The 13,819-nt window shown below is 33.7% G+C and overlaps 1 protein-coding gene across 7 annotated transcripts in view; it reads right to left on the reverse strand.

The window, feature by feature from the left end:
- Ppp3cb (protein phosphatase 3 catalytic subunit beta) overlaps positions 1 to 13,819 on the reverse strand; it is a 45,686-nt gene that overhangs the window by 17,871 nt on the left and 13,996 nt on the right. For all 7 annotated transcript variants that reach the window (XM_020157982.2, XM_020157981.2, XM_020157980.2 and 4 more), the window contains exons 4-9: positions 11,612 to 11,723; positions 8,594 to 8,739; positions 8,191 to 8,330; positions 8,005 to 8,082; positions 7,803 to 7,897; positions 5,054 to 5,179 (exon numbers count right to left, since the gene is read on the reverse strand). In XM_020157982.2, coding sequence (XP_020013571.1) covers positions 5,054 to 5,179; positions 7,803 to 7,897; positions 8,005 to 8,082; positions 8,191 to 8,330; positions 8,594 to 8,739; positions 11,612 to 11,723 — 697 coding nt within the window. The remainder of the gene's footprint in view (positions 1 to 5,053; positions 5,180 to 7,802; positions 7,898 to 8,004; positions 8,083 to 8,190; positions 8,331 to 8,593; positions 8,740 to 11,611; positions 11,724 to 13,819) is intronic.

Raw genomic sequence — 13,819 nt, forward strand, 5'->3', positions numbered from 1 at the left:
CCTGACTATTCTACAAATTTTTTCTTTCCCTTTTCTCTTGGTTTCAGGATTCTACTCTTCTGGTTTTCCTACCTTTTAGGACACTTCCTGCCTTGGATGTCCAAGATTCTCTCTGCAGTCTTACTTCTTTTTTATGTGTTCAATTTCTTAGCAAATCTACCCATTATTACAATCATAATTTCAGGTACTATGCCTTTGAGAAGATTGTAAAATCTTTATGTCCAGTTTTGATCTCTCTTTCATACACTGGATCTCCTTGGTTGGTTTTATTGCCAGCATTTTTTTTTTTTTTTTGAGACAGGGTCTTGCTATGTAACCGAGACTGGCCTTGAACGTGGAAATCCTTCTGCCTCAGTCTCCCAACTGCTAAGAACACAGGCCTGTGCCAATATGCCCAGCTCTGCCAGCTGCCTTAAACCATTTATATATTGTCTGTTTCTTAAATCATTTCTACTGGAATGAAAACTTCATAAATAATAAATGTTTTGCTCACCCCTGTATCTCCAGAGCCTAATACAGTGCCTTGCACATGACAGTCACCTAATAAATGATTCCATAAAATAAGATACAAATTTTAATAAATAAAAATGCTTATTAAATATTAGCCCCTACATGTTCTGATGGTTTCTAAAAATAAACACATCCAAAAAAAAATTCAATACTGCCCCTACAAATCTACATTTTCTCTTACACACATTTTAAAAGTATACTATATGCTAAGTACTATGCTAAGGCTTTGGGAGTCAGAAATGAAAGGTGCAGTCTCTATTCACAAAAACTAACTACTGAAAGTGATACATAGGTATCATCTAAAAAAGAATGATGAAAACTATTCAAAGTATCAAAAGAACTGATGATAAATGATAAATGACATCTGAAAAATTATCAACTAGTTTGCCAGGTGGATGAGGACAGATAAAGCATTCTATAGACATTTTAGGAAAACTATGAAGTAGTCATGTAATATAGATCAATGGAATAAAGTTGGGAGTTCAGAAATAAAAAATTTAATTTTCAATTGATTTTTTTTTTTTACAAAAGTGAAAAAACAATTCAGTAGAGGAAGAATAGTCTTTTCAAACAGTGATGGGACAAGTGGATGTCCCATCCACTTTTTGTTGAATAACCCCCTCTTACAGCAAACTACAAATAAAAATTAACTTGAAATGGGATAAAGATCCTTATGTAAAAATTAAACTATAAAACTCTTTTTATAAAAAACCATACGGGTAAATTTTTGTGAGCCTGAATTAGACAATGGTTTCTTTAAATATGACACCAAAAGCACAAGCAACAAAAGAAAAGATTAGGGGGTTGCCAGAGTGGCTCAAGTGGTAGAACAGCTGCTTTGCAAGCATGAAGCCCTAAATTCAAACCCCAATCCCACCAGAAAAAAGTAATAACAATAAAAGAAAAATCAGATAATTAGAATTTCATCAAAATTAGAAACTTTAGCCAGGTGATAGCTCACACCTAATAATCCCTGCTATACTTAGGAGGGTTGAGATGGGGAGGATCACTGTTAAAGGCCAGCCCAAACAGGAAGTCCTTAAGACTCCTCTCAACCAATAGCTGGGCACAGTGGTGTGCACCTGACACGCCAGTTATGTAGATTGGGAGGATTGTGATTCCAAGCCAGCCCGGCAAAAGGTTAGTGAAACCCCATCTCAACAAAGAGTTGGTATAGTGTCTGTCATTCCAGCTCCCATAGCAAGAGTAAATATAGGAAGATTATGGTCTCAGAGCAAAAAGGGGTAGAGGTGTGGCTCAAGTAATAGAGTGCCTACCTAGCAAGTATGAAGTCCTGAGTTTAAACTCCATACCACCAAAAATTAAAAACAAAAAAACACAAAACCCAACAACTTTGAAGCTACACATGGTAATACATGCCTGTATTGTATAGCTAGCTACTCATAGAGCTGAGGCAGGAGGACTATTTGTATCCAGGAACTTGTGGCCAGCCTGGGCAACAGAGCGAGACAAAAGTTAAAGACTTTTGTTTCAAAGAACACTATGAAGAAAGTGAAAGGGGGGAGAGGGAGGGGGCAGAGTGGGTGGTAAGGGAGGGGGTGGGGGCAGGGGAGAGAAATGACCCAAACCTTATATGCACATATGAATAGTAAAATAAAAAAAAAAAAAGTGAAAAACCAATCCACAGAATGGGAAAAATACTATAAATTATTTATCTGATAAGAGAGCTGCATCTAAAATATACGTTTAAAAATCAGAACTCAACGATAAAGAGACAGGACTGAAGGTGTGGCTCAAGTTATACAGCACCTGGTTTGCAAGTGTGAAACCCTGAATTCAAATCTCAATCCTCTCCTGCCAAAAACACAAACATAAAAAGATAAATAACCTAATTATAAAATGAGCAAATTCTATTATATTTTTACAATAATTTTGGGTGTAGGGAGGGGAGCAGTGGATATGGACATAAATGATGAAAGACTGGTGATGATTTAATAACTTTTTGAAGATGAGTAACTACTACATAGGAACTCATATTATTCATATATGTTGAAAGTTTTCTAGTATAAAAAAATTTTAGATGACATTAAAAAGGGGTTCAAAGCTCCCAATAGGTTAAAGAAAGTCTCCTTTTTTTTTTTTTAAAACTATAGGTTTAAACCATTCTTCTGAGGAAGCCTCTGTCTGACTTAGGTTAATTACTTCTCAGGGACTAGACCAGAGTGAAGTTGGAAGTGGAAAAAGTGAAATATCACTTGCAGCTTTCCACACCAAAAGAAAATTTTCATTATAATCAAGTAGTGGTATTGGGGCATAGGCTTAGTGAAGAGTGCTTGGCATTCAGAAAGCCCTGGATTTGATCCATGGTACCACAAGAAGAGAGAGAAGCAGTTAGGCTATCTAAATAGCTACTGTCGGTTAAAATGTTAAATATGCAGAGTTTATGAAATTTTTATTACTGTGCTTGCAATTGGCTAGGATTCTATTTGTGAATAATGTTAAAACTCAATAGCTTTAAATTTAATTTAGAGATCTACAGGAAAACATCAAAACTGTGTAAAAAGGTCTGACTACTTCCCTACCTTATAAAACAGATTTCTTTTTTTTTTTTTTTTTTGGTAGTATGGGAGTTTGAACTCAGGCTTTCATGCTTGCTAGGCAGGTACTCTCTCACTTCAGACACTGCGCCAGCCCTTTTTTTGTTGAGTGTTTTCAAGAGGGGGTCTCCCAAACTGTTTATCAGGGGCTGGCTTCGAATCACAATCCTCCTGATTTCTGCCTCCTGTGTAGCTAGGATTACAGGTTCACTGGCAACAACCTTTGCTTATTTTTTGAGGCAGGGCCAGACTAGTCTCAAACTCAACGTCCTCCTGCCTCATCCTTCCCAGTGCACGGATTAGGTGGGTACCACCATGCCCCACCAGTATTTCCATGTCTTATAAAAGATAAGACATTATCTGCAGGTGTGGCTCAAGTGGTAAGAGTGCCTGTTTTGCAAATGTGAAGCCCTGAGTTTTAACCCCAGTCCCACCAAAAAAAAAAAAAAAAGAGAGAGAGAAAAAAAGACAATTTAGAGTGGCAAAAGAAGAATCAAAGATCATTTAGTACAATTCAAATTTTAGGAACACCAATACCTAGTATTCATCTTCACTTCACTTGTAGGCATCCACAGAAATCAGATCATTTCTCAAAACAAAGTGGACCATATGATTATTAAGTACATGTATGCATGAGATCTAAAACTCTGTGGTATCCTGATTTTTGACAGGTGTACAAATTGAGAAAAACCTATTGTCTCTATTTCTTTCCTTGCTTAAACACTAATAGAATAAACATTTAAATTAGATATAATGAAATATTTCCTTATGTGGAGGCAGCAGAGAAACAAAGTAGATAATCTACAAAATGGTCATTTTTTTCTTATCCCCCAGGTGCCCACCTTCTACCCTCCCAATACTACATTAAAATAGGTGAATTGCAGGGTAGCCTGGAAGAGTATGAGCAAGATGAATTCTTAAATTCCCTTTAGCCTGATGATGCTATGATTGAACAATTTCTCATATACCAAAGATAGAAGGTTGTAAGTGTAATATATCCCTTGCACCTAAGCCCTTAACTGGCCCCCTTCTCAAATGCTAAAGCCAGTAATTCTATCTCCATATTAACCTAATGTCAGACCTACTGAGTAAACAAAGAAGATGGAAGGCAATTTGCAGAAAATCTATTTAACATACACAGTTTAAGTATTAATTATGAATTTTACATCCAAATATTGCCTTGGCAGAAGTGACATTTCATGCAGAAAGGAACATTTTGTCACATGGAAGAGGTGTGAAAAAATACAGGAGGGTACAGAACAAAATGTTTTATAATATGTCTGAACTCTCATACTGTCATTTGCCACACAGAAAAACTAAGGCATTACCTTGTGGAAAAATTAGTACTAAAATGGAAAAGAAAATCTGATAGTTAACACAATCCTAAGAATTTTACACAACAACAACAAAAAAAATCAGAAACAAAACTTCTTAAATAGCATTTATTCTCTCTTTATAAGCCTAGTAATTAAGTTCTAATAGGTATTCTTAATTATCAGAAAAGCAACACTACTAAAATTTTATAAATATTAGGTTAGAACCTGGATTTCTTTTTATTTCTCTTAGAGTACAGAAATATTATAAAATGACTAATATTACCAAAATAAGGGCTATTAAATTCTACCATAAATTGTTGTGGCATCCCCACAAATGTTGTTAAAGTATGTAGAAGGGTTACAAAGCAAAGCCATCTCTCCATAAAGATTTAGGCTAACGACAAAAACAAAGAAAATCCAACAGCTGAAGACATCAAGCTATTTATAAGTCTTCTCCCAGTCCCCCAGACACCCGCACATAGAGGATGTAAACAGCTAACTAAAATATCTTTTGAGGCTCTCATATCCACACCCACAGACACAAGTAGAGCTATAACCATGGTAAACCAAACTTCAGTTTCCTTTAGCAAGCATGTGCCTGCGATAGTAAACTGGAGTAAATTTAACAGTAATAAAACAATTCTTTGTTTTTTTAAATAAAAATCATACCTTTTTCTCCGACAAATGGTAAAGACCATGTGAAGACATCCATAAAATTGGGCAACCAGTAAGGATGTGGTGAACAGTTAAACTGTCGAATATTCATCACATTATTTTCATACTTTAATACAGCAGCTGCAAGATAAGTTGAACATCAATTTAGCAATTTGTTTTTAGCCTGGAAAGTATAAAATACATAAAAGCAGAAAAATATCTTTTTAAGAAGAAGGAAAATGAAGGGTGAGGAGAATCTGGGCTGGCAGGGGGAGACAGGAACTAATTATTTACAATAATACTTTTATTGTTTTTACTACACCTTTGTGTAGAATAACAGTCTATCTTTGTTATTAATAGTGAAAATTCCTGAATATTTGTTTTACTTTATAATTCAATGATGTACATGCACTTTTACTAAATCCAAAATTGTGAAAACTCAACATTTAAAAGAAACAGAGAATGACAATGAACAATTTTCTAGGGTTTTTTTTTTGTTTGTTTGTTTTTTTCAAGTTTGTGTAAGTTGAGAATTAAAGAAGATCTCTTAACTCCAGGCAACCTGATAAGGGTAAATGAATGGTAATAGGCAAGCAAAAAAAAAAAAAATCAAAACCCCACCAATTTATAACAATTATAAATGTATGAATATGTTCTATTTAGTATAGGAATCAAGTGAAAACTACTGCAAAAATATTTTATTTCATTTAGAAAAAAATTCTATTAAAATACCAGAAGAAAATATTATAACAATCCAAAGGTAACATATCTCAGTTTTAGATATTTTTCTAATGTCTTAATGTGAGGACATAATTAATATCCTAAGTTAACCTTCACAGATTTCAGTCACTGGTTATATTACTTTATAGAACATGAGATTAGAAGAGCTATATTCTAATCTAAACTACCAGTGAAATGCATGATCAATTATTTAACTAATCTGTTCCTCCTTTATAAAGTAGAACTAAGATGTCCACCCTGCCTACTTCAGAAGTTTGCTCAAAGATCAGAGAATGGACCTGACATTAAATTATACAAAAGTATAAAATGCTTTGTAACTGTTATAATAATTATGTGGTTACCTTTTTTTCATTGTATTCAAAAGTACTGAAACAGAGCTGTTAAATTTCAAGATTTGTCATTGTGGCAAACAGAACCAAAAGTAATCCTGCTACATATTACTATTTAATAATTTAACAGGTATATGTTTGCTTCCTTTATGAAATTTCCACATGAAGTAAAAATATTTTAAGTTTAGCTTCAAAAATGGGCTGATACCAAGCTTTTAGACCTTATTTAAAAAGGAGAGAAAAAAAATCTAGAAAATTGCCTGATGGGTGGGAATGAAACATTACAAATAACCCCATACTATGTAAACACTCAAATCATTAAACACTATGTACAGACTTGGAACTACTGAGAGACATTTGATTTTGACAAGACAGTCGATGGTTTGATTTTCATTTTTAAGGGCTAAAAAAAATTGATTCTTTAGCCTCCTGAGACAAACTGACAACAATTAGTAAGGTAGTAATCAAATAAACACAGAACACTAGAGGTCCTTTAATACTGAGAATGGGGAGTCATAGTTGAGGAATTAGAGCACTGGCAGAAAATTAAATGTAGCACTCTATTCTGTTCTTAAGACTAAACTCTAAACTTACATATGTTTCTTTTCAAAAATGAACTCAGTCTTCATTAGCTATCTATAAATTGTTATAGAATATTCTATATTAAAGTTATTTCACATGCTGTTTGATCTTACAAAAACATTTTTACCTTTCACCATCATCTCCCATCATCCAAAAAACTCTGCTCCTCTTTCAAACTTACACCATGACCCATATTTAGCAATGACCTCAATATCTTTCTAAATGTACTTTTTAAAAGTCTTTAACATTCTGTTCTTTTCTCCTGGCACATCTACTCCTGTCTGACTCTAAAGCTATGAAATAGTCAACTGAATTCCAGACATGTCAAGACAGAATAGGAGCTGGCCTCTTAAATTTCCTCCTCTGAAGATATTAACTATGTAAACCCTATCTCATCTTCAATATCCTTGGCACACACTTAACTAGATTAAAACCCTGTGGCATCATCTGCCAATAAGTTTTGTTTAAAATCAAATTAAAGTCAATAATTATATATAGCTTAAATCTGGAGGGAAGGAGGGGAAATGAAAGTCATCGAAACAAAATGTAAAGGAAAAAGGAAGAAAAAGGAAAACAGCCATAAAAAGAAAGAAAAGAGAGAATCTCTGAAAGGAGTCAGAGTATATTAATCAAAGAAAACTCAAATACAAATCTTCATGGGGCAGTAATAAACATGATGGGAATAAAAGTAGAAAATAAGAAAGAGAACCTAGGTCCGTGAACACAAAACAAGCAACGTGATAAACGAAACACGCAGATGGTGCAAATAAACAAAATGGTCAAAGCAGCAGCAGCTTCATACAAACAAGATAACATACTTTGGTTACAAGGGGAAAAGATTTAAGAAAGGGGAGTTTAAGAAAATCATATTTGGTTTTGCTTAACTCAGAGCACTTTCTATAAAACAGCTTTTGTGAATGACAAGTTGTGAAATGGTTACATATGACTTAGCTTCACAATTTGGATTTTTATTTCTTGTTCTCTCCCCTCCCTTATATCTTACAGTTTTTTATAATAAGATTTGGAAATTTTCAAACAATACCCCTTTTCGATTTTTTTAAAGTAAATTAAAATGCTAAGTTGCTTAACATTTTTTATCAACAACATCTTACCTTTATTATTGTAGACATCTAAGTAATTAGGTGCCGAAAAAATTGTTATTAATGAAGGGAACCCTGTAGTTTGACTTTTTCTGTACATTCTATAGCTGCAAAACAAATAGCTTAATATGCATCGTAAAGCATCAATCATGGTTACTAAGTTTTTGATTTGTATTCAAGGTGTTAATTTGGGTCAGGGAAACAGAATTCTTACCCTGCATCTTGAGCTTCATGAGCTCTAATAATCGATAACAAATTATTGTTTTGCAAAAATTCACACACTGCTGGATAGCTGTAGGGGAAAAAGAGTAAATTAAGTAAAATAATTGTTTTTTTTTATATGAAGTATCTACTATATTAAATAACTAAAATGTGATGAATCTTGGATATTTTTCCTTACTTATAAAAATAAGAACATCCACGAACTGTATTGTGACTAAAATGCTCTTGTGATTTTTCATTTCCAAAATCTTCAGAAGGATCGGACCATAGTAAGTCACACATTGGTCCAAATGCAGGAGGCTCTTTGAATCTATCTAACTGTGAAAGAAAGAAAATAAAGAAACGAATAGAAATAACAAGTTGAGGACAGAGTGTACATAGGAAAGTGGTACCAACTTTGAATATAGTTCATACTACATTGTGCTGAAATGATTACAAACTATTTCCTTAAAATCAGTACATTAATCAATGTATTAACTTCTACCTAATGTTGCCAGTAAAGAAAAATTTGAAGTTTTTATTCTCTACTCAACAAAATACCATAAATAGGAATCAACTGTGAAACTAAAATAAATACTCACTCTCCTAATATCATCCAGTGTGTGTATTTCTGGTGAAAGTCCACCATGAACACAAAGAAACTGTTGGTTTAAAAGTGCAGCAAGGGGCAGACTATCAAAAGCTTCCATACAAGCTTCATAGACTCTTTCTGAATATTTAATTTTACCTACAAAAAAGAAAAATTCAAAGTTACATTACCTATGGATCACTTCAAAAACATTTGATACACATATTTATAGTATATTTTTATTTCTTATTCTCTCCTCTCCATTATACTTAATTGTTTTGTCTTGTTTTCTGATTGGGACTGAGATTTGAACTCAAGGCTTTGTGCTTATAAAGCAGGTGCTCTAGCACAAGCCACACACCTCCAGTCCATTTTGTTCTGGTTATTATTTTTTGGAGACGGGGTCTCACAAATTATTTGCCGGGGGAATGCTCAAACTGCAATCCTGCACATCTCAGTAGCCAGGATTAGAGGCATGAGCCACCATGTCATTATAGGCATGGTGCCTGGCTTGGTAGTTCTTTTTTTTTAAATAATGAGTTTTGGATTGTTATAGTATCAATTACAAAAGGTAAACGTTCTAAACTGATTATTGCAACCAAAACAAGAAAACTGTGGAGACAGAAAACACACAAGTGGTGGTAAGGAGTTAAGACTGAATGAAAATGACTAACAAGGCAACAACAGGGAACTTATGGTATAAGGAAACTTTTCTGTGTCACCAGTTGATGGCAGACAATACTATGCATTTGTCAAAACTCACAGAACCAAACAACCATAAAGAGTATTTTTTCATATGTATTTTTTAAAAATTAAAAACATATACATATTTTAAAAAGGCAAGCCTTTTCCTCTCTAAGAATCAACAAAAATAAACCAAGTTATCAGTCTTATGACTATTTGCTCTAACTTAATTTTGGATATGTAACAGATACTCATGAAATATTACTAAAAATAAGTAGGACATTTATAGGCCAGTAAGACAAAATTAAAACTATAATTATGGGTAAAAGTTTTAATACTTTATTTAATCCTAAGAGTCAGTGACTATTACTATTACAGCAACTACAACATCAATAAAATTCAAGGTACATTCACTTAAAAAAAAAAAGAAAATATATGCATATATTAGAGGAGCTGACAGGTTCCTCTGGTCAAAAATAAATGCTTAAAATGGGCAGTGGAGCCGGAAGTCAAAATAGAAACATAAGAAAGACAAAACTCTACCAAATCAAACTATCACTTAGTTTTAGCAGATGTGCACATTCCTCTGCTCCATTATACTTCTAAATTCCTGATGTTTTGTTTTAGATGGTTTGTTAATGGAGGAGAAGAGGGAGGAGGTAGAGAAGGAGGAGACCTTAGTTCCTATTTCCCTGGTGGTGGTACATAGCTCACCTATAGGGTGTAGTGGCTAAGAGTCTAGGTGTTGGGAGGCCTCAGGGTCTCTGTCTGGCTGTGTCTGCATGTGGGGAAATGTGAACATGTATAGTGGAAGAGAGGAAGGTTAGCTCAGAATCTTTTGGTTAAGACTGTAACATTCAAAAATAAATCCCCATATACCCAGCAATCAGAGGTTCTAAACTGATCGTTTGCTGACAGACCTACTTTTCAGCACTGTGACTTAATAAAATTTTAATTTGAAAGGCTGGCAGAGTGGCTCAAGCAATACAACACCTGCCTATCAAGTGTGAGGTTCTGAGTTCAAATACCAGTGCCACAAAATAATAATAATAATAATAATAATTTAATTTGATTTCTTTTAGATCAAACATGCACTTTTGACAGGTTTCATCTTATTCATTTAGGTTATGCACCTAACTTTGAAGTTATATGAATATGCTATCTCTGGATTTACCCATGATGCTTTTTTTTTTGAGACTTCTTATGGTAAGTTTCTACTGATATAATCCTTATTAGATGATGTTTTCAGTTTCAATAATTGTGAAACTGCAGTCAGCTCTCTATATTCATGAGTTCTGCATCTGTAAATTCAACCAACCTCAGAGCAAAAATATTAAAAAAAAAAAGTCCTCTGTACTAAACATATACAGACTCTCTTCCTGTCATGATTCCCTAAACCATATGGTATAACAACTGTTTATATAACATTTACATCATATTAGGTATAATGTGTAATCAAGAAATGATTTAAAGTAATGAGGATATACAAAGGTTACATGCAAATACTATATGCATACCATATGCACTTTACAGAAGAGACTTGAGCATCTGCAGATATTGGTATTTGTAGAGGGTCCTCACAGATACCATGGGACAAATGAATCCTATTTTTAGAACTTAACTCTAAGACTTAATACAGTCATGAATATTAACAAACACAAATTTGAGAAGTGAAAAAAAGGCCAAATAGTGCTCTGTATCATATAACTGCTTACAGATTATCATTGCTGCGATTACTTGAGAGAAAAAAGGGGTTAAGAATTTCAATTCAGAAAGACCCAGTCTGAAATCTTCTGTAATTATGATAGGATAACTAATTTATTAAGAGTCTTCATAGAAATGCCTCAAGATTGGGAGACAAAAACCTGCAATGTCACAATAACAATTTTTTCTTTTGTTTTTTATTTTTCCTATTCCTACTAGGAAAAATAATTTTAACCATAAATGTATCTACAGCCCCATAAATATATAATTATCATGTGCCAATTTAATTTTCCTTTTTTTTTTTTTCCAGTACTGGAGTTTGAACTCAGGGCTTCACACTTGCTAGGCAGGAGGCACTTTACCACTTGAGTCACTCCACCAGCACTAAAAATGTTTAAATATGTACAAAACTCCAAAATGTTCTTAAGTACATTTGTAAAAATTAAACTTAATAAATACTGAAAATGTCTGAGTTAAATACCATTACACACTGCAGCATACCTGATAATCTTCCTTAAAGATTATATAGGTGGTAAGAAACATCTGTTCTTACATGTTGCCCTGTAAAGTCTTCCTCTTAACTACCCATATCACTCCAAAAGAATACTGAGGAAGTGAAAATATTTCTCCTGAAAGTACTCACATTCCTGCTTAAAGGTAAAATATTCAGTAAGGTGTCTGCATTCATGGTTGCCTCTCAGAAGAAATAATGTGCTTGGGTACAGAATCTTCAAGACCCATAAATATAAGACACACTGCAAAAGAAAATGTTTCCATGAATTTATTTTTGTTTAGCATGTTTAATCTTTGCTATTCTTCCTTTAACTCTGTAATTCTAAAAATCTCTATTACACTTTATTATCATTCTTTATCCCTTTCTAAGATATATGCTCCATGAAATCAGACTTTGTTATCTTATTTCTTATGATTCTCCACTCCTAGGAAAGAAGTACCTAGCAAAAAGGAGAAAAGAAATGAGTATTTGTTAAATCAATTATTCAAATAACCTATTGAATTACTTTAGATTTATAGATTGTTCAATATAAAAACCAATTAGCAAAATGGCTTCCTCCCTCCTTAATTATTTTAGTAAAGATGATAATGTCAAAAATAATGGTAATTGACACATAAACACTTACATTGTCAAGTACTATGAAATTATAATCCCCCTCACTTATACCTCAAAGAACACTATGAAGTATGTAATATTATCTCTATTTAAAATAAGGAAAATAAAAAGGTAAGCTTAAGTAATTTGCCCAGAATAATAAAAGTCCTAGGTAACAAAAACAGGATTCTGATCCTCTAATCTTAAGCATTATGTCATAATGCCTAATAACAAAGAGAAGGGCTGTTTTTCTTTGGGGGTGGGGTAGGCTAACTAGGGTTTGAATTCAGGGCTTCTGGTTTGTGAGGCAGATACTCCACACCATTCTTCCAGCCTTTTTTGCTCTTGTTTTGGAGAAGGGATCTCACTCTTTTTTGCCCAGGCCAGCCTGAACAGCTAATTCTTTTATTTTAAGCTTCCCAATATTGCTGGGATGACAGGCTCACACCACTACATCCAACTTTTTCCAAGGAGATGGGGGTCTTGCAACTCTTTTTTGCCCAGACCAGCTGTAACTGTGATCCTCCTGATCTTAGTCGTGATCCTCCCAATCTCAGCCTGCCAGGTAGCCTGGGGTGATAGGTATATCCCACTGCAGCAAAGGGCCAAATTTTATGTTTCCTTTGATTATGAAGATTGCCTTACAGAATGTAAGGTGCTTATTATCTAAAAGATAATACACAATTCAAAAGAAATTAAAAGAAAATGCAACTTTTATGATAAAAAGAATATTAAAGCAGTAGAGTAGATGAAAAACATTTTTTACTTAGTTAAGAAAAAAAAAAGGAAGGACTATTTCATATGGAAATAATCACATACAGAAAGAAAAAAACTGGCTGGCAGAGTGGCTCAAATGGTAGAGAACCTGACTATCCTGAGTTCAACCCCCAGTATGGTAAAACAAAAACAAAAATTTAGCAAGTTGGGAAGGTGAAAAAAGGAGATCAAGGTGAAGGTATATGGTAGATGGACTTCATACACCTGTATGAAACAGAACTAAGAAACCTCTTGTAATTCCTTTAAGTGGGGTGGGGAGGAGGCTAAGGGGGAGAGACGATAGGGGCAATGTAAATAATGTACAATATAAGTCTAATTGGAATTGTTACTATGAATCCCCCCCTGTATAATGAATATATCCAAATAAATTTAAAGAATTTAACAAGTTAAAGTATAATGAAATGCAATGAAACTTACTTATTTTGATTATTTGATATTTTATTTGTAACAATAAAATGTATTCAATGAGTCAGCTACAAAATACTCTCACACAAATACATATACACCAATATACTTAGTTACCAACTAAGGTTCCTAAAATTGTTTATTATTTTTATCAAACATCCCCAAACTTTTTGTTAGGAGGGACCATTTTCTGATTTCTTAAAGCCATGAAGAAATTCAGAGATGGTTAAGGGAGCTAATAATTAAACTACGAATGGGAAGAACACCCTCCTGAGAGAGGCAGAATGGACAGAGTCCAGAACTCCAAACCCACCAGGAATCCTAGCACACCTCAGAAAAGAAATATACTGAAAATACTGGAGAACTGGGTATAAACAATAGTAACTAGCATAGAAATTAACCAGATAAGGAAGTCTTTAATACCTATTGGGAGAGATGACAAAAAGCAGACTGCCCAACTGTGCCACTTATGAACAATATGACTTTGGGCAAGTTATTTAACCTCTTCAAGCACTAGGTTCCTCACTGATAAAATAATAGTAACAATGTTGTGATGATTAA

Source organism: Castor canadensis, chromosome 7 (assembly GCF_047511655.1).
Source record: "Castor canadensis chromosome 7, mCasCan1.hap1v2, whole genome shotgun sequence".
Taxonomy (NCBI): Eukaryota; Metazoa; Chordata; class Mammalia; order Rodentia; family Castoridae; genus Castor; species Castor canadensis.